This window comes from Dicentrarchus labrax, unplaced genomic scaffold (genome assembly GCF_905237075.1).
Source record: "Dicentrarchus labrax unplaced genomic scaffold, dlabrax2021, whole genome shotgun sequence".
In the NCBI taxonomy this organism is placed as follows: domain Eukaryota; kingdom Metazoa; phylum Chordata; class Actinopteri; family Moronidae; genus Dicentrarchus; species Dicentrarchus labrax.
The window spans coordinates 3,174,569-3,196,598 of NW_026136706.1; the positions used below are offsets into that span (position 1 = coordinate 3,174,569).

Here is a 22,030-nt window from a genome sequence, read left to right on the forward strand (position 1 = left end):
TGAAACTGTAGATTTACCCCAATGTAACACCTTTACTCATTGACTTGGTTACAGAATCTTAAAATACTATTTCCCCATGGTTTTAAGTTAAACTTTAGCCCCTCATTCTTGGTATTCGGTTAATTTTAACAGGTTAGTTGCTGTGTGTCCTTAATAATAATGCTTATTAAGTCTTATTTGATCCAAAATTAACATTTTCCTTTATCTTGGTCTCCTACAGGTTGAAGAATCCAGACAACTACCCGAACACCCCCCAGGAGATGGTCTAAGCATTGCTGCATTGGTCAAGAACACTTTTAACATGGCTGACTCAAATCCTGGTCCCCAGTTGAAGATCGGTCTCTCTAGCCTCATCTTGCTCATCAATTCTTCATAATGTATCTGTAATGTAAGGTAAGGATGGTTATTTGGACATTTAAGTATGTTCTCTACACTACTTTGGCCACAATGGCAAGAGATGTGCTCATTCTGAGCAACCAAATTTTCCACCGCCCATGGAAAATTACATCAGTCGGTCTTTATTATGAGTGAAATCAGTGGTAGACAATATACAGTCACTGCAATGAAAATCCATTGATGAAGCTATTACCAGTGTGTCTGGGTCTGATTAAGCCACAGCTGTCTGTGTTAAGAACATCCGGCTGATGCCAAATGGGGCATACCTGTGTCTTGTGTCAGGCGTGTGTCAGTTCTGAGTGTGGTTCGTAGTATAACCTTATAAGGGCTGTTTCCCTTGAGGCCTTGCCATTTTGAGTTGCAAGGTCCAGCCGACCTCCTGCACGTACTGTATGAGTTATGAAATGACTGTCTGTGAGTTGTCAGCATGGGTTTAATTGTTTCAAACCCCTCCCTTCCTCCTCTACTTACTTACTTGAGTAAAACGTAAGCAGTTTCCACACTGCAACCTCATCGGCTCTCTCTCTCTCTTTCTCTCTCTCTCTGTGTGTGTGTGTGTGTGTGTGTGTGTGTCTGGGTCCCTGGGTCTGGGCCAGCTGCTCCCAGAGTTGAGGTGGAGCACCTGTACACCGACTTACTCATTCACACAGACAAGGACTTACACATATATACACACATTCTAGATTGTCTGGCCTTGGGATTATAACTGGCTGTCTTCCTCCAATCGTCTGACTCACACCGTGTGTTCGAGACATTCATAATAATCCAAATAATTAAATAACTTTGACATTCTGCTTGAGGCAGCCTGAATACCTCAGCATGCCTCCCACTCTCCCACTCTCTTTCAGCCTGCATTATTAACCTTGCTTGTCAGTTGTGAATTCAACCTGGTAAAATCTACAAGACAGTGACAGACAGGCCTTGAATATTTATAAACTCCTGAGCCCTTAAAGGACTTGCTGCATTGAATTCACTGTTAACAGTAACAGCGTTGGCAGGAAAAAGTGCAAATGCCTTGTCATTTTCATGGTCAGCATTAAGAGACCTGAATGACTGGCATCTTGACTTTGCTTACGAAGACTTGGGGATTAATTTGGACATGCCCTCAAAGACCTAGTACTTAAAGTTCAAATGACTTAGATCTGAGCTGACTTGACTGACATGACTTAGATGAATTGCAGCTCAGGTGACTTAGGACTAGAATGACTTGGGACAGTTGCCTTGAGACTTGAGTTGACTCGATGACTTCAAGCCTGAATAACTAAGAACTTGGACATCAATGACTTGATTTGAGACCTGGTCAGAGAGACGTCAGACTTGATTTGAACTCGCCTTAAAATAGTCTTAATCTTTTAGTGTTTGCTTTACTGAACAAGCAAGGCCCCCAAACTGTATTTTGTACTAGTTCCATTTATCAGCCTCTCAAAGTCTCTAATTAATTTCACATACAGATGGATGAAACTCACTTGAATGGGCTAACAACAACTTGCTGCGACAAACATTTACTCAAATTAACTTCTACTCTGGTTTTTACTCAAGTCAAACTCTCTTCATTGGTAAAGAGTCAACACCATAACCAATAAATAACACTGACAACCTTGACAGCCTCATTTCCCATTAGGGAGAATGGGACACACCCAAAGCTTGTTGCACATGATTGGATCACCATAATAACACAAAAAGAGGGGTTAGAGGCAAATATGATAGCTAATTTTGTAGCAAGCAGGGCTATTGATACGAGATAGACACTCAAACAGTTGATGGGACGCTGGGAATTAGCGGACACCCTCTGTACTAAGACGCCACATTCCAAACAGGTCCACAATGTGATTTGCAAAGTAGAGGGTGTTAATTTACTTCTGCTGCTTAATATGTTGATGATACCCCTTATGTGGATTTTCTGTTTAATCCCCATTGCTTTACTACCGCTTGGTTAGACTCAAACACAACCCTTCCCTGTTATTGCAAGGGATTCTCAATTAAGCCAATCCAGATAGAGCTACAGTTACCACTGATCCCACTGGTGTTGGGAAAGCATGCAAAGCATCTGGGTCTGTCCCGGCGAGAGCCCTATTACTCATGGTGGATAATCCTGCCGGTCCTGTAAGGAACATTCAGATGAAACACACCCCGAACACAGAAGGGAGGAAGCGAGACGAAAAAGAGGGGTCAGGACAGGAAAGGGCACTGGACGATATAGGGAGGGAGGCTGAAAGGTAAGGGCAGAAAAAGGAGAGGAGATGAAGACAGAAGGGGTACAGAAAAAGTAAAAAGGAAAGGTGGTGAGATCTGATAAGATATTTGGCCTTATGGTTTGGTTCTGTGATTTCTGAGTCAATACTCAAGAGGAAACTGTGTTATTTTAACTTTCAGATGAACAAATCACGAAGAGGTGAGGGAGGAGATGCGTGTTGTTAAACTGAAAGATTAGACACAGGCATACAGCATTGACCAAAAGCAATTGCAGTGTGCTCAACCTGTTCTTCGCACAGACAGATAGAACATGATTGCACTGCTTGTCTTAACCTTTCCAATCTTATATATAAGGTCTTCCAGATAATGAGCATATTCTTATTAAAATAGAATGTTGACTCTGTGCATGTGATCCACTTTACCCCATGTGCCACCTGACTCTAGAGGCCCAATCTAATCAGGTCTCTTCCGCCCGCCTGCTGCTCCGGGACCAGGCCACTCCATCCTTACCTCAGCTGATATGCATGTGGTCAAGAGAAGGAAGTGGCTGAGATAACTGAGGCGTTTCTCAGTCAGACAGGCATGAGGTAAGGCATCAGGAATCTCTCTTTGGGCATTACCTCAGTCTGCAGGCCCACACGCGGCTGCTGCGGTGATTGTCAAGGAAAAAATAAATACAAAATTTACACACCCCGGAGGTGGTACCTATTTTAGGCACCAGGCCCTGTTTCATTGTCGTAATCATTGTCTGCTGCAACAGGAGAAAACACCATGACTCATAATTTCACATTATGAGGTTGGCTAGGTTTGTGTGTAATTAAAATCCATGCCTGCTCTTGTTCAAGCATAGAGTGTTTCAATTTGTTAAGTGATTTTACAGATAGTTTTTCTAGAAGCTGAAATGAGTATTAGATTTGCCTGTGGAGATGTGTCGAAAGCTGGGTAGAGCAGGCAGAGTAAATGTCTTTTGGAGTCCTTGTCTCGTCTTGTTTTATTCTCAAAAGTAATAATCTTTTTCTTTAACAGTAACCTGTGCTGCTTCCTGGCACGGCCACAAGGAATGTTCAGAATGCACCTGAAAAAGTCAACAATAAAAGACATTAAATTGCACACAATGACTGCCTAGTACAACAGATGCCTTTGTTGTGTGTACTCTCAGCACACCACAGTGGTACAGCACGGGCAGGGATCTTATTCCACTGCTGTAATCTGAGAGAGAAAAAGAAAAAAAAGAAATGTAGAGGAAAAAGACTTTAGAGGGTGGGTAACTTCAGATGCTATCTTCTCTCCTGCATCATCTGAGCCACCAGAGACAATCAAAGACTGTGTGTGGCACACTCGCTCACCCTGATCTTGAGCCAAGGCGCCGCAAAATTAATTTTGATCTAAGTGATATCCACAAGCCCAAGCCATGCGTCCACGCCCAGAGTGGACCCCACACCCCAAGCCATCCGAGTCCCTTCGCCTGTGATGTTTTTTTTTTTGGTGCCCTCTGCAGTGGCTCACTCAGAAGGCAGCTAAATCTGCAGGAATGTCAACATGTCAGAGTCTCTCTCTAAAGCGCTATGCCTGTGAAGCTATGTGAGCGTGTCCCATCTGATAGCGAGCAAAAGTAAGCGTTTCTCCGTCACTGTTCATCGCCCAGAGATACGAGGGATTTGTTGTTTTCGTTGGTGTTTCTTCCTCACCTTTAGGCTTTATCTCCGTTGGCAGCTGGCGCCAGGCATGTGTTTGGAAGAGTGGAGCATTGTTTTCCTTCACACTGTCAGGGAGGCTGTTTGAACCTGAACTATTTGACAGTTACGTATGTAGGTGGTGGAAACACACACAAACATATTTGTCTCGCATACTTACTCCTTATCTAATGCCCTTAGACTTCCAATACAAAAAGAAAACATTTCAGGTTGTGTTGAATGCTCAATAACAGGACCGCTGCTAGGGAAAATACATTGTGTTGAAATATGTTGAATTCATAGAGAAAGTAAACCAAAAGCAGAAACACACATTGCGAAACAGAAAGCACAACCTGTTGAGCTGAGAAAGTTCCACTGAAACGGATTGAGGAAACTGATTGCCCGAAACCTGAACGTTTATTCTCTCAAACAATTAAAGCATATAAAGGATTCGATTTGAGTAAAAATTACTCAAGTATTTCTTGTTAAGGTTACTTGGATAAATTAATTGTACCAATTCCATTCAGTTAATTGAAATTACACTCATATGCAGCATTTCTCCAAACTCCAAAAAAATCTTCTTGATACAAATGTTCTCACCAAGATGAATTTACTCAGATTCCTTCCACTAAAGCAAATTATTACATTACCTGTAAAAACAGCTGATGTACAATAAAAACAGTTTACAACTAAGTGATTATCAATACAATCATTCATTTCTGTGTTGTTGTTTTTTTACATCACAAACATCTAATCTTTACACTTTGGGTGATATTAAGAATTATATATGTTAAGCTGTTTTGCACCCAAAGTGAGTTGCTTCAAAACTGTATTTTTGAGTTGGGTTTGATTCATGTGAATAAATGATGGACCGATTCATGTTGACTTACTACTTTTATTAAGATGTGGTACAGGTTTTACAGTACAACAGACATTCTGTATTTGGTTGTCTTTTCTGAATTAGATTTTATGCATTTGCACAACTTTTATTCAAAACTTCACAACATTTTCTCAAAATGAGTCTCAGACAGTGCGACTTCTTTCTTGTACATTTCAACTTTCTTTTTAAATGACTTGATTCTCATTACTTGTATGACAACTCTGATTCTCAAAATACTACAACTTTATTTGAAATCACACATTTTAGAGGTGGATTTGATATTTTTATGAAACCAGATTGGGATAACTTCCGCAGGTGCACACACACACACTGTGTGTATATACAGTATCTCTAAGATGCTAGACATAAGTAAGACTCACAAACACTCTTGCATTGTCAGATTAAAACACAAGAGCATCAGTTGTTCTGCTATTATTGAAACATCTGTCAACAGCTCCTTTGTTGTATTTATTCCAGACCAAAAGGACTTTCCCATGAGGTCATACAAAGACACGCACAGTCTCCCACACAGCAGGGGATGTTAGTGTCCCGACAACATGGTCATCTCTGCAACCACAACCCTCTGACAATACAAGGTGAAATTCATCAGAAATGACCCAGAAAGAGAACAAAAACAGTCAAGTTGAGGCCAAATGTGGGACGTCACAGCTACATGAACTACTGCAGTTCGTCCTATCATGTTTTCATACACAAAAACACACAAGCATCCTCACATCAACTGAATTCTTCTCCTTTATAGTGGCCACGATCACCACATCCCACCGCTCTAACCGCCAAACATCTAAACGGCTCCTATTCTTCTTCCTCAGATATGCTGTCTCTCTGAACAAAGGTTCTTCTCTTCTTTTGATGCCTCAGTTTTTCTGAGTCTTCTTCACTTTGACTCAGGCCACCGCCGCCGCCGCCGCCCCCCCTCCTCCTCCCCTCCCCTCCTCCTCCTCCCTGCATATTTTGGTGTTGTGTTTTTGGTATGCTCATGAAAAGGCCCGCAAAGACAGGACAATAGGGCACCTGCCAGAATAATGAGCCCTCAGAGAGAAATGCAGCTGGGGCCGAGAGTCATACAGGAACGCTGATGATGGCCCCGCTTTAAAGTGGTCAGAGATGATCCAGCCACACCTTATATCCCCCTGGCTGGAATTTCCCCTTTGACACACACACACACACACACCTACAGACACGAAACAGTCATACTCACATACACAAGGTGCACAAACTCGCCCTGCAGGAAAGGCGATAAATATTTGGGGATTTTATTTTTTTCCTTATGCTTGTCTCAAAGGAGTATTAGTGTTTGTCTTTCCACTGGAGTGTGTGAGTATATGCTCATTCACACACTTCCAGCATCACTGCCAGCCTATCAGTTAGCTGACTATCGCAAACATTACGTCACTTGAAAGTTGACAGAAACTATGCTCCTCTGAAACAAAAGCCAGACTGTTTACATACTGCTTCTACATTTAACTCCCAAGAGCACACGGGACGTTAGTCACCAGGATTCCTTTCCCTTTTAAAGGTTGTAAAAAAATTCCCTCATCGCTTGGAAATACCATCAGTGAGCTAAATTTAGCTGGTCAACAGGTCCAGGGGACAAAACAACAGCAAGATGTCCAAAGGCATGAATAATGTGGTAATGGTGGGGGAGGCTGAGGCTGAGTGGAAGGGGGGGGGCTGATTATAGAGCCACATGGTGTGTTCACACTAAGCATGAGTTTCTTGGACCGTTCGCTGAAGTTCGTTGGGGCGGATGAGAACAAAGTCATCCACAGTCGGGCTGCGCTGAATAACCCCGATGAACCAATGTGAGGATTTACAATAGGCAGCAAAGTTACAGTTATTATTCATCAGAGTCTAATTCATTGATTAATCAGTGGTCATTTATATCATTAGTCAAGCAAAAGTACCAAACATTATCTGGTTCCAGCATCTGTATATCCTTTTAAATTTCCTATCACTGTGCCCCGGACTGATGTAGACACTATGTTGGGCAAATGATTCATTAATAGTTAAAATAAACAGCTTTCAAACCATGGAGGAAGACTGAGATGTGGTTGAAAGCTCAGAAAATCTGGTAAGTGGACCTTAAGTCAGGATTTTTTTTGGTCAAACTACTGTTTGAAATGTCAGCAATGAACTCTAGATCGACTTGCTTAGTAAAAGCATAAAATGAGTCAGGGTGAAGCTAATGAACAACACAGCATCGATTTTAAACCAAAATATATTCAGTGCTTAAATTTGTTAGAGATTAGTCATGAATGACAAACCAACCCACCAACGCAGCTGTTGCTGAACAAACCTCAATCAACCCAGTGCCACAACCTTTGCACTATGCTACACTGTAAAAAAAAGAAAGGTTGTTTTATGGTATGTGGTCGCCAGAACTTTATACTGCATGTGAAAGGAATTTATATGGAATAAAGGTTTTGATGTTGATTATCACAGTGTTTTACCATTACAGAAATTTAAATCTATTTAGAGGTTACGGTCTTTTACTGTCAAGGTTTGACAGTTTTTCCTTGTAAAATCTAAAGGCATTTTTTACAGTGCACAGTTCAGGACTTTGAAGACACTGTTAGCCAGCTAAAAGCTGTTGTATCTACACAGAGTGCTGACACAATTAGCAACCGTTAAATATTAGCAGGCGTTCACCAGAAAGTTTGAGGCAGCTGCAACATAACCATGATGATATATTAATAAGATAACAATGGAAGTACATTTCCCTTTGTATCGAACGATGGGCTCATACGAGCGTGGCACATCAGATTCAACAAACTTCACTGTACTTTAGACGTATGTGTAAATCACCCATTTAGATTAATGATGAAATCATCAGGCTGAAAGTGTAATTTACATAGGAAACTTGGTTTATAGAAATGCGACATACAACCCTTTAGTGAAAAACAGGTTTGGGTAACAGCAAACTAATCGCACATAACTCATACGAGTGGTCTGGACCTCGTAAATCGTGTTCGTGCCCTAAGAGTTCTCCTAAATCAGTTGTACAAGCCACTTAAGAACGGATATGTTCTTATGAGTGGTTCTTGTGTGGATCTCAGTGTTCTTTATTTTCATTTGGAAAAAATCTGTGAACACCAGAACAGAAAAATGACTCCAATAACATAATGGTTTTAATAAGTTATTGAACACTGTTTTAAGATAAAACACAAATCTAATACATTAACCCATGTGAGACTTTTGTGTAAAAATGTCAGAGTTGCAGGTTTCTACATTCTGGTCCGGAGAAAAGAACACAAACTGAAGGGGATCTTGCTCCCTCACTCCCCAGCCATGCGGCCACTTTCACTGCCTCCTTCCATTCCCAGGATCACATTCACTGACTGGAGGTGAGCGGAGACGATCCGTAGGCCAGCACAAGCCACCATAGACAACACAAATGAGAGCTTTGTGGCCCCTGAGTGTGCCTTCAGTGCTCTGGGAGTCAGGAGGTCAGGATGGTGGAAGGTGGGGTGAGGAGGTGAGAAGGTTTAGGGGCTGACGGGGAGACATAGTTTGGGGGGCAGGAGGGAGGAGGCTGAGTTTGGTGACAAGGCTTCAGTTGTTTTGCTAAAATGGGTAGGAACAGCCCTGACATTATGGCATTGTGGACTCACAAAAATACACACACACACCAGGCACTGTGGCACACTGACCCCGTCACCTCGTCAGCTACGACATTCAGGAGAGAGAAAATAGAATTACTGATCTGGTAACAGCGTTTAGAGCCAGTGTTAATGCTGTTTACTCAAATCAATGCTGGACATTTGTACAACCAGGAGTCAGTGCTGGTGTCAGTCAGTCTGAATGTGTCTCTCAACGGCGAATAATCATTTGTAAAACATTTCCACTGCTTCCCCGTCTATTGAGTGAAACTGTGCACACTGTCGAGGATCCCAGGGAGCATTTTTCAGTTGGTAAAAATATGTTTGAAGGTTGACTGAATGTTCACATTTAGCTCATATTTCACTTGGATTTGAAATTGTGACATTTTTCATCCTCTACAGTGTGCAAATAATAGCCTCTCGTCACTTTGAAACCACATCCAGATGTCTCAATTGAAAGCCGATATTATTATAAAAACTGTATACTGTGTGTGATCCAAGTTACTCATTTTCAGTATAGGTACATGTGTATGTATGTACAGCTAAGATAGGCAGGTATGTATAAAAGCCTACATGTACTGTACGTGCATGCAATGGATATACCTAGTAGTAATCAAAACTATCCATGCACGTGCACATAATGTACACAACGTCTTCCATTATGCATCAGGTTGGCAGCACACAGCCTATATAGTTCCATATTTAGGACATTTTATATGAAACATAGTTTCACAAGTTGAAATTACGTCTTTGTGTATACCACATTTTGACCAGTGCAATATGACTTTGGAGAAATACGGTAAAGCTAATTAATATCCTCTCTCTGTCAACCTGCAACTGATCAAATGATTAAAAGAGATCATGGTTGAAAAGGGCAAGACGGTAGACAGTTATACCGAATATCACCCAGTTCTTTAGACATAAACGTTGAAATCCCAGTTGGTGCTCACTGGGATTGTTCCCATGTTGATAAATCAATAATAAAGCCACTGGAGCTCCATAATCTCAGACTACAAAGGTTGGGTCACAGGTGAAATCTGAGCAATATCCTTTAGTTTTTCTGTTCCTGCCGTCTTTTTAAAAACTAATCAGAATGACATAAATGTTGAAAAAGAGAGAAAAAATGCAGTGGTACCGAACGCGGCCATTACGAATTATAGGATTAATGAAGTTTTTCGCTCATTAGTGCTCACAAATATGCTTTCAAGTTGTAAAGCCCTTTTTTACTCCAATAATCCGCCCGTGAGAGAGAGCTTGCAGGGACCACAGTCCACGTTGCTCTGAAAGGTCAAAATGTCACTTTGGTTTGTAGGGAGAAGTAAACAAGAGTGGAATAAGCCTCCTGTCTTAGGGGGCCCACGCCATAAATCCTTAAAATAAGAGTGCCTCCACAAGGTCTCTAGGAGCTGAAACAGGGGGTCAGGCTTTAATCTGTGGTAATAGAAATCCTGTTGTGTTAGCTCAGTGAACGTAGCAAACGGCTGGGATCGCAGGTTGGCTTCGATGGGTTGGATACGATTAGGAAAATGAAAAACCAACTGGTGAAAGATACGCGAGTGATCAGAAGAATCATCAGCAGCGCGTGCGGGTGCATTCCTCCAGGCCGCAGAGCCAAACACAAGCAGGAATGCCTGGCCCCAGGTGATGAATAGTCATAAATTCATTAGTGAACGTGGACCAGGCTGATTTGGAGGAATGAACGCTATTGCGGTGATAAACCAGCTGACCCCGTCAACTTGGCAGCTGTCATGACCTCAACCTGTGGCGGTATTAGATGGGGGGGGCAGAAGGACAATATTTGTTTAAGCTGATAACTAGGGGTTGTGGAGGTTGTGTGTGTGCATACATATTTGTGTTTATAGAGCATATGTGTGACTTTGGGAAGGAGGACATGTGAGAGAGCAAAATGATGTATACAAGTCTGCACCAGATGGATTTGTACCGATGCTGGAGCGGTTATAAATGCAAACAGCACGGATGCACGTGCAAATACACACACTTGCGAGTGTGTGGCCCTGAGTGCAGCCATGACCAGCAGCATGCTTAATGGCCTGCAGCTCTTTGCTCAGCGTCATTAACATTCCAGCTGTGGAGATTTTGGCATGCATTGGGAAGCGTGACAAGACAGCTACACATCTCTCTCCCTGCTTTCAGCACAGACTGTCATTTGTCTCCAGAGGTACAGGCTCCACCAAGAAGGTCGCCTCAGATCATTTCTGACAGATCATTTATCTTCTTGTCTGCCTGCTTGTCAGTCACATGCACCATAATATTGATTTGTTTTCTTCCCCTTCTTTCCTCAGAGACATTGTGCTGCTGCTCCTGCTGACTCATCCATCCAGCTACAGGTAAAGGGTTACTTACACTGATCCCTCCCTAACATGCTATTTGCCCCACAGGCAAACAAATCTCATTGCACTGCTTGGCAGATCCTAATAGATACATTTAGAGCAATTATATGACTGATATTTTACAGGGATACGCGATGTGTTTTGATGGAGCCTTGCAGAAACATTACATGAAATCTAGCCGTTGGTGGGTGTCGGCACAGGCAGACTTTCAGTCGGGCAAGCCTCGTGCTGTTGCACAAAGTGTTGACACATTGCTTCTGACATTATAGCAACTGTAAACCTATCTTGAGAAACAGAAATATTTGGAGGTGTTGCAGGGGTAAACGGCTGGCTGCCAGTTTCCTAACACACACGCGTGTGCAAAAATAGAGATACTAATGCACAATTATCTGCTTGCAAACACAGATCAAGAGATGCTGCAGCCAAAAAGCAGGTATGTGGAGGTTTGAGTGCTGGCAGCATTAATCATAGTTGTGAGGCTGTTAATCATAGTTGTAATTACTGTTCTACAGCTCCAGCTTATGGGAGACACTCAGTCCTGACAGACAGCAAGATAGAGATGTTTTATGTTTCAATTGTGCGTGTGTTTTCCTTTAGTACCCTGCTATTCCAGCCCCACCTTTTTGTTTTTAATGATGCTTCAGCCCAAAGGAAAGAAGTCAAGAATTTAAAGTTACAAAATATTTAAGAAAACATTTTATTTTACATAAACTGTACAGATGACATTTATTTGACTAAATGATTCTTAGACAGGAACTAAAAATAACTTTCTTATTAAATAGAAAACAAAAATAGAATTAAAGATGAAAAAATGAAGTGTTGCTTATTGTACAAAACAGAGAATGAAAATAGAGCTAAGAAATGAAATCATATATCGTACCCTGATACAGTGGTAGGCCTATTGCAAATGATCAAAAACAATATTGTACACAGTAACTCAATGGCCTTGCCATCTTAGTACAATAGCTAAAATCTTGGCCTCTTTGGTTCCATTAATTAGGTAAAATACATTTGAAACAAAATTCAATTTACTTCTATAAAAATAACTTTTCAATGGCAGTTTTTGTTTCACTAATCCCGCAACTTTTCAGTGCAAACGTCACAACAATCATTCGCTTTGGAAAGGAGGCGAAAGATTACATTTCAAGTATTGATAAAGAGTCGAGGACTGAAGAGAGAAAGAAGGAGAGAGAGAAAGACAAAGATGGAAAGAGAATTCAGTCTAATAGAGCATGTTGAGTATGGGTATAGGTTACTATACATTGCATAGCTCATGTGGCACTTATTTAGCGATAGGACAGGACACTCAGTACCCCTTGGAAGGCATTTCTTTATACAAGTGCTATTCAGGGTGTGCATTTCAGTTTCTGCAAGTGCTGCACTGCACTGTGGCGACCCACTGGGCCAAGTCTCCACATCCACAGGCCCGCTTCTGCTGGGCCTTAGGGGGCAGGAGGAAGCAGTTCTCTCTCTGTTGCTCCCGGTGCACAAGTGAAGTGCACTTATGAGATCCATCTTCACCTGGTTGTCATGGTAGCAGGGCCTGCAGCACTCTTAGGCAGGAAGTTGAGGTCGAGGCCCGTAGTCAACAGCGAGAATGACAACAACGGCGGCAGCAGCTCTGTGGAGGACTTTCTTTTGCCTTTCTGCGGAGGGTATAATCCTGCAAGGCATTAAGCGCTGCCGGTCTAATTCCACCAGAGAGGACAGTCAGACTGTGTCTGTCGGCATAGTACGGAAGTGCTGGTGTTCTGAATTGTATAAGCTGATGAATTGTCAGTGCTTTATAAAAACAAAAGTCTGTCATGTGCTTAAAGTACTTAAGAGAATTGGAGGAGCGGGGTTGGGAGCGTCGGGGCGAAGCCAATAATGTCATCGGCTGATCCTGTCACTTTCCTTAAGCGCTTGTTATCTTCATTCAAGAGGAGATGATGAGCCATTATTTTTTGACTAGAAATGGCAAACTAGAGCAAAGTATCATTTGGTGATAATCATTCCCTTCTCGTCCCATCGCTGACCGGTTGCCGCTAAACGGACAAAACTCGGACAGCAAGCATGTCACTCTGATAAATACACACACTCGCACGCACACGTGCAAACACACGCATGCACACATGGTCACAACACTGATACTTGCATTTGCTAGACCAGTGTGCATGCTGCTTGCACATACAGTAGGTATAGATATATTGTATATGTGTACCGTACAATAACGTCCTGTTTGTACAAAAGGCCTTTCTGACTGCTCCAAGTTCAAAGGTGATGAAGGGTCAGAGTGGACTCAAGCGCAGCCACACTCCTCCACAATCATGTTGGGCACGTCCCTCTTTACGATGTTGTATTCATCGTCAAAGTAGAGCATGGACATAGTACTGAGCTTGGTGGGGATGCAGCAGGAGTTGACCGAGCCCGGGCTCATCCCTCTCATGCGGTACTGGTTAACTACGGCAGTGTGGAAGGAGGAAGCTGAGCCCGGCACACCTGCCATGTAGGCCGGGCAGCTGCCCTCACAGTAGTTGCCATAATACCCAGCTGGTGCAATGATCCAGTCGTTCCAGCCGATAAGGCGGAAGTCTATGTAAAACTGCTGCCGGCAGCAAAGGCCCTCACTGGTGCCGTCACACTCCAGCCCCCGCTTGCGAATGCGGTGCTTTCCGTCCACCTGCCGTGCACGCACCACCAGAAAGGGCCGGTGGGCCGGGTCGCCTGGGTCCACCAGGACAGGAGCCACGCCAGATGTCTCACAGCCCTCACAGTGGACCTCCAGGTCCTGCCGCCGGCTGCCCTTCCCGAACACAGCCCGAACCGCCTCCGAGAGGGGGAAAGTATGCCAGCCACTGCGTTTCAGATCCACACGCTTCTCCACCAGTGCCCAGCGGCCTGTTCCCCCTCCACCACCACCTCCAGGGCCGCCCTCTGCATCGCCGGCAGCCCCAGCCTCCTGGTAGTGGATCTTGACTGTCACCTTCCTCCGGAGGCCCTTCTCAGGACCGGCTGGCAGCACGCGGAAGTAGAGCCACAGATTCGCCTGGGACACGTACAGGTTCTGGTTGCCCTCGTTGGAGACCAGGAAGAACAGACCAGACTTGGAGGATGTGTGCTCATCTGTTGGAGACAAAGAAAACAGGAAATGTTTATTCTCAATTTGTCATTTGTACAGCACCAAACATCACACAGTGGTAGCATGTTTCACCCACAGCCTGTGGCTCTCATCAGCAGAGGAAGTTCGCTCAGTTGTCATGGAGATGGTACAGTTGTCATCACCTGACCAAAGTATGGAATTTCGGTAACGTGATAACACATCTGATGCCAGAGATTGTCCTCGCCCGCCATAAGACCACCTGTTATCACATGACCAAAATTCCATACTTGCACCATCTCCCAGACAACTGAGCAATTGTCTGAAATGTGGACCTTGTTCTAAGAATGATTTGTCAAATATGTTTGTTTTTTCAAGAGAAAGGGCTAAAGACTGTTTCTTTTCTTCACACATATAAACGCACGCGCACACATACACACACACACACACACATATGCCCACAGAGAAAGCAGAAAGCCTCCCGAAAAGGGCACAGCTCTGTCTTTTAAGGGCCTTGTTTTCTCTGTTCACCCTCAATCACTGTGTCAGGTGACCTCTGTGGCAGCTCCTGATAGGCCAGCTGTGACAAGCCAGTTCTGGGATCAGGCCCAGTTGGCCTCAGGTCCAGCTTTGTAAGTGACAGGGCCAAAAAGAGAGAGGGAGAGGGAGGGATGGGGAGGAGAACGGAGAAGAGGAAGACCAAGGGAAGGAGGAAGGATGCAAGTGGAAAAGGTGGGAGGGTGGCGGACACCGCCAAGGCTCCCAGGGGGTTCATTGAGTTCGCTGTTAGTGCCCCCCTGAACCCCACCCCCCAACCCTACCCCACCCCTTCCCCCCTCCTTCCAGTGTGAGCACCCTGAGAGTGACAGCACAAAGCCCCCTGTGAGGCACTGGGAGACAGCCGCGCTGCAGCCCGGCATTGAAACACGTGGCTTTCTAGCAAAAAGCATGATGAGGCAAAAATAAAAGCCATTTACATGACACTGGCCACTTTCTACAGCAGCACAATGAAGAGATCCCGGGAGTCCAAAGGTGGCGATGGGCTCTCCCTGGCAGTATTTTTTTTCTAAGCCTAATGATGTCTTCCAAATTACCACGAGGTAACTTGAAAGGTTTCTATTTCAGGAGATTTGGTACAATGTGCTCAAGCAGAGCAGCGCCTTTGAAAGCGGCTAAATTACTTTGTTTGCCGACTGATTAGTGTGTGTCAGTGTCAACAGGTGGCCACCAAAGACGGGCCCCCCTCTTTAAGGCGCCTCACGCCTCTTCCTCCTGTAAAGCACGGCTTTACATTCACACAGAAACCTGTTCAGACCAGCTCTCCACTCTGTAGCATGTCAGCTGGGTACTCAAGCACTTTGCGCACACACACATTTGCATCCATCCATGCACACACACACACACACACACACACACACACACAGCCTCACAGTAAGCAATACATCAACTATCAGCCTTCTCAATACCAAAGCCTGTGGGTAAAGTATCAAGTGCACAGTGAGTACATATTGAAATCCGTCTCAAGTGAACGACATAAAGGAATCAGCTGAACAGCAGCTCCTGCCTGCGACTGCCGTAAAGGCCCCTCGGGGCTACAAGTAACTACCCTCACCTCATTCAGCACTCTGCGTTCTTACTTGCCCCGACAGCTCCGAGGTTAGAAAATCGGGGATCGCACAGCACATTGATAGACAGGGAATGAAGCCTGAAAAAACCAAGAATCCAATAGCTCAGCTGTTGTTTGTTTGAGGTGGTTGGTTCCCTTTCCAGATATCTGCATTATACTTCAGGATAGGATGATAATGAAACCTTTCCCGTGCAGATCTGGGAGATAGAACTGGCGCAGGATGGACAGTTTTGGCCTTTTGTTAATGTTTTGGTAATTTTTCTGATAAATCGCTTAATTGCTTGGCCTATTAAGTCATAAAATGCAGTAAAATGCGAATCATTATTCCCCAAAGACCAAACAATTACTTGTTCTGTCCGACCATTACTCTAAAACCTTAAACCTATCACATGAGACAAAGAAAAGCAGCAAATCCTCTCAACTGAGAAGCTGGAACGAGTAAATGAGTCAAGCTATTCTTGCTGGAAAAATTACACGATTCATCAATTATTCAAGTAATGACTTGTTCAATTGTTTTTCAGTTTTAATTCATAGACCGATTCAACAAGACGCGCTGCTTACATTGTGTAACAGATGAATGGAACTATGAATAAACTTGTGGAAGCATTGCCACCACTGCACTAAATGCGAACAGAAGAGTAGCTTAGGATTTTGGAATGGAGTGTAGTGCTGATATTTAAGATAAGAAGGGCACAACAGCTACAGGTCTCTTTAGTAGATGCTCTGGAGCTTTCAGTTATATCGCATGTTTGCCAAGTGTCACGGAAATATTAACTGTCCACTTCTCTTTTTTGTAATTTTTGCCCTGAAAAAACAAGAAGGTGGCCAAATTTGAGAATCTTCAATCCCATAACAACCAACAGTCTCCATACGCTGATAAGGATCAATTGATATGGCTGAAAGCTCCAGAACAGCTACTAAATGGAACCTTGAGGAGGCTGTTCTGAAGAGAAAAAGTGTATTTTGGATGATTGCATAAATGTAAAACTACCAACACCTTTTGGATATGAGTCACATGAGGCGTTCACTCAGTAGATGTGTTCCAATCACCCTAAGCATCACTTCTACAGCATGTGTTTTTCACGCTGTGCACAAGTTTGATCATATATCTTCTTTAGTATTGAGAGCACATACCAACATGCCACTGACATATTTCCACAAATTGTTCTTTTCTTTCAGTGTTACAAACTATTTGGAGCTGGCCACGACACGCCTCGCCTGACCCTGTGGTGGAAAAGTTGCTAGTGAGTATCAGCAGGCAGGACACCTGGGTGGGCTTGTGTGGATAAAGAGCTACTTCAGCGTGTCCCCACCTGCGCCACCAAGTCAGGGAAGAGGCCGTGGAAGCAGGCAGGCAGCTCCGGAGCTCATTACTCAAAAGCTGCTGTCGACAAGACCACACGCCGTTGGAAGGACAAGGGTGCGGCACGGATCATTCGCGGCTCTAACATGAACAGAGGCGTACATGCATATAGCAGCCATACCTCCAGCCCCGAGTCCCAGCACTCCAGGAATTCCACACAGAGGGCGAGGAGGTGAGGGAGGGAGAAGGAGAGGTAGGGTTGGGTCGCTGTGGCACTGGCTCTGTTGCTGTTGAAGCTTTACTACAGGGGCATTTTTAATAACGGTGCATAAATCATTTAAATGATCACAAGCTATACAGAGGCAGCCATGCCCATTGAGGACTGAAACACACACTTGTGAGTGAACGTGGAAAATGTCTGGACCAGGTCCAGGATGGCAATGACTGACAGCTCCTCATGAAAGAGTTGTGTCCTGAAGTAAACCTGCCAACCCGATCCTCTGGAGGAATCGGGCCGGAGTTAATGACCTCCCATAATGAAGTCTTAATTCCGTGTCTTGGACCACTCGCCGCGAGTTCACTGGGTCCGAACGGCTATAGCGAGCAATCAAGAAGCGCCGATCTAAACTTCTCCCTTGACCCCTCTCTCTTTCGCCCTCCCTCCTTCCCTGCTTGTGTTCCCCGCTCCGCTCCCGTGGATACGGGACACCGAATCCCTCAGTGAGGACCCACGGGACCATGTCAGGGGAGAAGGGAGATTGGCATCGTCTCCCTCACCTGCCCGGGGCCGCTTGGCAGACCTCTTACCTCTGCGCTACCGCAACCGGAGATAAGAAGCCAGCTCCCTGGCCGACAAGCACGCAGTTAACCCTGTGCTGAGGGGAGGCAGCGGACGCGAGCTGACCTCACTGTTCCACGCATACATCACGCACATAAACCCCTATCATCCATTTGGCTCGCTGTTGGCTAAACATATGCCAACCTCACCCCCCAAAAACCCGCCTTGTCCTAAACTGTGACAACAACAATTCAGGCTCCCTCATGCTTGGGGGACAAGCTCCCCTGGCTTCAGAGCTTTCTGGAGACCTTGCCTCTGAGCCATGCCCTGGCTGGCAGCATCCGATCTGGGGGGCGTGAGCCAGCTGGCCAGGAGGCAGACGGGGTCTAGGGAGCAGGGACCCAAGCCAGCTCCATGGTACAATGCCACACAAAGGCTCAAAGGTGTGAGGAAGAATAGAACCAGAAAAAAAACAGAAGTAGAAGAAGAAGAAGAAGCAAAAGCAGCCCAGCGAACCTTTAGAACGACAAAAACATTCTTTGCAACGCTGCAATATGGGCACACAACACAATATCACCCCCCCTGCCAACAGCATACCCCTCCACCCACACTCCCCCAGTCCAACCCTGCACGAACTCAAATGTCTCATGCATTATTCTGATTTCTTTTGTTTTCTTTGCTTTTTTTTCTGCTTAACGTTGACATGTTGGGTTCAGCAGGAACACATAGTGCTCTTATAATAATTGCCTGGCTTTTGTTCCCTTGTCATGAGGCTGCTCAGATCATTCTCATTGGAAGGCGGGACCTAGCAGTCCATTCAGGCTAATTGTACCGGCAGGGCCAATGGGAAAATACAGAATGGTGTGTATGTGTGTGTGTGTGTGTGTGTTTAAGACATCCTATTTTGGTGTCTTTAATTGTATGTTTTCTTTTTGTTAAACTAACAGTTTGTGTCAAAGACGTGGTTCTCACCGTGCTAACTGACAATTATTGGATTCTGTCAAGCGCAGATGATTTTAGGTGTGTGTGTGTGTGTGTGTGTGTGTGTGTGTGTGGAACCTGTGGGGGTGTGTGTGTATGAGACAGAGAGAGAGAGAGAGAGAGAGAGGCAGAGAGGGGAAAGGGTGTTCTCTTTGGACTTCTGAGAATTAGTTAGATACACATTCTTAGAGGAAGGGATAAATGGCCAATTGAGGGACTTTGTCCGTATTTAAAAGAGGGCTTTATACATTGGAGTATTGAGTGTGAGCACAGCTTTAGTGATGAAATTGGATTCAGAGGTTCTTTTTATCCCCTAGACAACACATGAGGGTAATTTAAGGACTCTGTCTTTAGTTTCATTTCTTTTTCATTTCCATCGGGCTCAAACAGGAGGATTTAACACCAAGCACTGGCTTCAGGCTTCAGGGGGGCTTGTGATGTAAGAAGATGATGAAAATGATGCCTGCACTGGATCCAATTAGTTTATGGCTTTTAAAAAAAACAACAAAAAAAACTGTTCTGTCCATACAATCTATTCTGTCTCTGCTGCTCAGTCAGATCAACACGATAAGCTTTACAGAATCAACCTCCATCTATGAATGAGGCTGATTTGAACTCACCTGGTTCCCTGCATTGGCTGCCTGTTACATAAAGTCAGAGGGTGGTTGGGTTCATCAAGGGGTCGATTTGGATGTGTGTGTGTGTGTGTGTGTGTGTGTGTGTGTGTGGATGAATTATTGATTATTACCTGATTCGGCGAAGCTGATAATCTCAGAGTTCTCCGCTTGAACCTCGTTGTTGAACGCAGCCTGTCCGTCAAAGCTGGGGATCTCCACCCGGCCGTCCTCTCGCACTTTCCCGGCATGCAGCCTCCTCAGCGCCGTCACCATCGCAGCCTTCGGGATGGGGTGCGTGATGTTGGGTCTGTCCCTCATCTGCAGCCGGTTCAGTATGTGCCTCTTCACCGCCTCCAAAAAGTCTATGTTCACCCGCTCCGACTGATCCGGAGCCCTCAGACCGCAGGACGCGCACGACTCCTGGGGCGAGCCCTGAGTCTCGGTCCCGGTCACCGAGCTGCTGCGCACGGAGAGGACGCACGCCACCAAGCAGGACAAAGCCAGCCTGTATATGCTCATCTTTCTAAAGTTAAGATCACAGTCCAAACGCTAAAGAAGAGAAGGGTGAATATATGAAACACACAGTCTGAAGTTAAAGCTAATTTTAATTCACAATTCCGGGAGAACATCCAGTTGCGCTCCAAAGAGAGAGAGACCTCAAGGTATCCAGAGAGGCAGAGAAATCTTTGTATTCCCAATCATAAAGAGTGCTGCTGGAACCGTGAGGCTAATGAGCTCCACTCATTGTGCATTCAGCTCGTTATCATCCAGCAATGCACAACACAAAAGTTCATCTCTGTGACTGCGAGGCGCGCTCGGTGTGGACTCCTGTCACACCACGTTCAGTGTCATCTACCAAAACAAACGAGGACGAGTACCCGCCGATAAGTCTCAATAAACCCCCCCTCGGTGTCCAAAAGAGTTCAGTCCGCTCTTTCCCATTCAAACAGCACGCAGAAAGTTGTACAGCTGCAGTCCCCGCAGAGAGGACCGACGCTCGGAGAGTCCCGCGTCTTTGTGTGTGCGCCTGGGTAACCGTGTCCGGTGCGCGCCGCTGTGGATGGCCAAGCTCTGTGCGTCTCGCAAGATGCTGCTCACTGAGACCCTGTTCTCCCTTTGCAATCACGACAACAGGGGCTCCGCGCACCCAAAGTTTTTATACAGGAGTCGAAACCACGTGGTTTTTTTTTTTTTTTACCAAATGGCCACAGGGAATTAAGTCTCCAGAGCCACGGTTCACTCCGCTCACAGAACAAGCTTTTATTGTGGGAACGGTTATCTGACCTGTGTCACTCTGATGTGAGCTCATAGTTTCGATGCTGATCATGAAATTCTAACTTTATATTGGCAACTTAAACATGATCCAGACTAATGTTCAAACACACAGCGGACCCTTCCAGCCTCTGTTAGTCAGTTCTCAAAAACCTTCAAATTATAGACAGAAAACTTCTAATTAAATGCAAAAATACAAAGATTTAAAGTCAAAAATGTAAATGATTTTTTTTTTTTGGGTGAAGTAATAAATTAAAGTTGGAACTTCAGTCAAGTGAGTTTATGGTCGGTTATGATGCTGATTAACGACTAAATAGCGCCATCTACCGATATAAACCTCTCATTACACACTGCATACGCTGTACATACACTGTACATACACTGTACACACACATCAACACACTGTGCACACACTGTACACACACTGTACACACACTGTACAATGAGCGTCCTGTAATAGATAATAAAGGTCAATAGATGATAATACCATATGTTGCATAACAAAGTGCCGGATTGTTCTTGCATGTTAAAATGGACTATATGTACAATACAGGGGAGGTGTATATTATGTAATAGTGTAGTGTACTAACAGATGTCATTCAGGCAGAATTCAAACTGCACAATGTGGTGCAAACATCACGTTGTCATTATTTTGACAGATATTGTAAAACGATGAATTTATCAACTCAAGTTGTTTTTTTCTTGTGAAATACTGATTTATTTAGAGTGAAATGATGTGAGAGGGAAAATCACTGTTGGGTTGAACTGTGACATTAATGCTAACACCTTTTGTTGTTGTAAAGTCTGTTTATTGGGTTATTAAGGTACGGGTATGTAACACAGAGGCAACATGAAGTCATGTGCATTTTAAATACGGCACTGGGACTGACATATTCAGAATGATGGTAGAACGAGGAGCGAGCAGAAAAAGGAAAAATAAAACATTTTCGTTTTTGAATGATAATTATTCAGGAAACAGAACAGACAGAAAACAAAAGAGAAAACAAAAACTAGCACCAATTTTTTGTCCTCCCCCTGTTCCTTAAGGGGCTCCGTAGTGTGCCGCAGATACATTTTTGCAATATTTAAGAGATTTAAAACTAATTGAATGACTGATCTGATCCGTATGTGCACACAGTAGAAATATTTGTGGTAGTTTTCAGGAGCAGGTGTGTGTGTGTGTGTGTGTGTGTGTGTGTGTGTGTGTTTGTGTGTGTGTGTGTGTGTGTAATGTGGGTAAATAGGCCAAATGAAGTGAGG

General features: G+C 44.3%; 1 protein-coding gene across 1 annotated transcript; it reads right to left on the reverse strand.

Moving 5' to 3' along the window:
- Window positions 1-11,794: 11,794 nt before the first annotated feature.
- inhbb (inhibin subunit beta B) lies at window positions 11,795-20,613 on the reverse strand. The gene is made up of 2 exons (XM_051402922.1): window positions 19,630-20,613; window positions 11,795-14,218 (listed from the first exon to the last, which is right to left on the reverse strand). Exons 1-2 carry the CDS (start codon window positions 20,015-20,017, stop codon window positions 13,395-13,397), a joined length of 1,212 nt encoding a protein of 403 aa, XP_051258882.1. The 5' UTR covers window positions 20,018-20,613; the 3' UTR covers window positions 11,795-13,394.
- Between the last annotated feature and the right edge of the window lie 1,417 nt (window positions 20,614-22,030).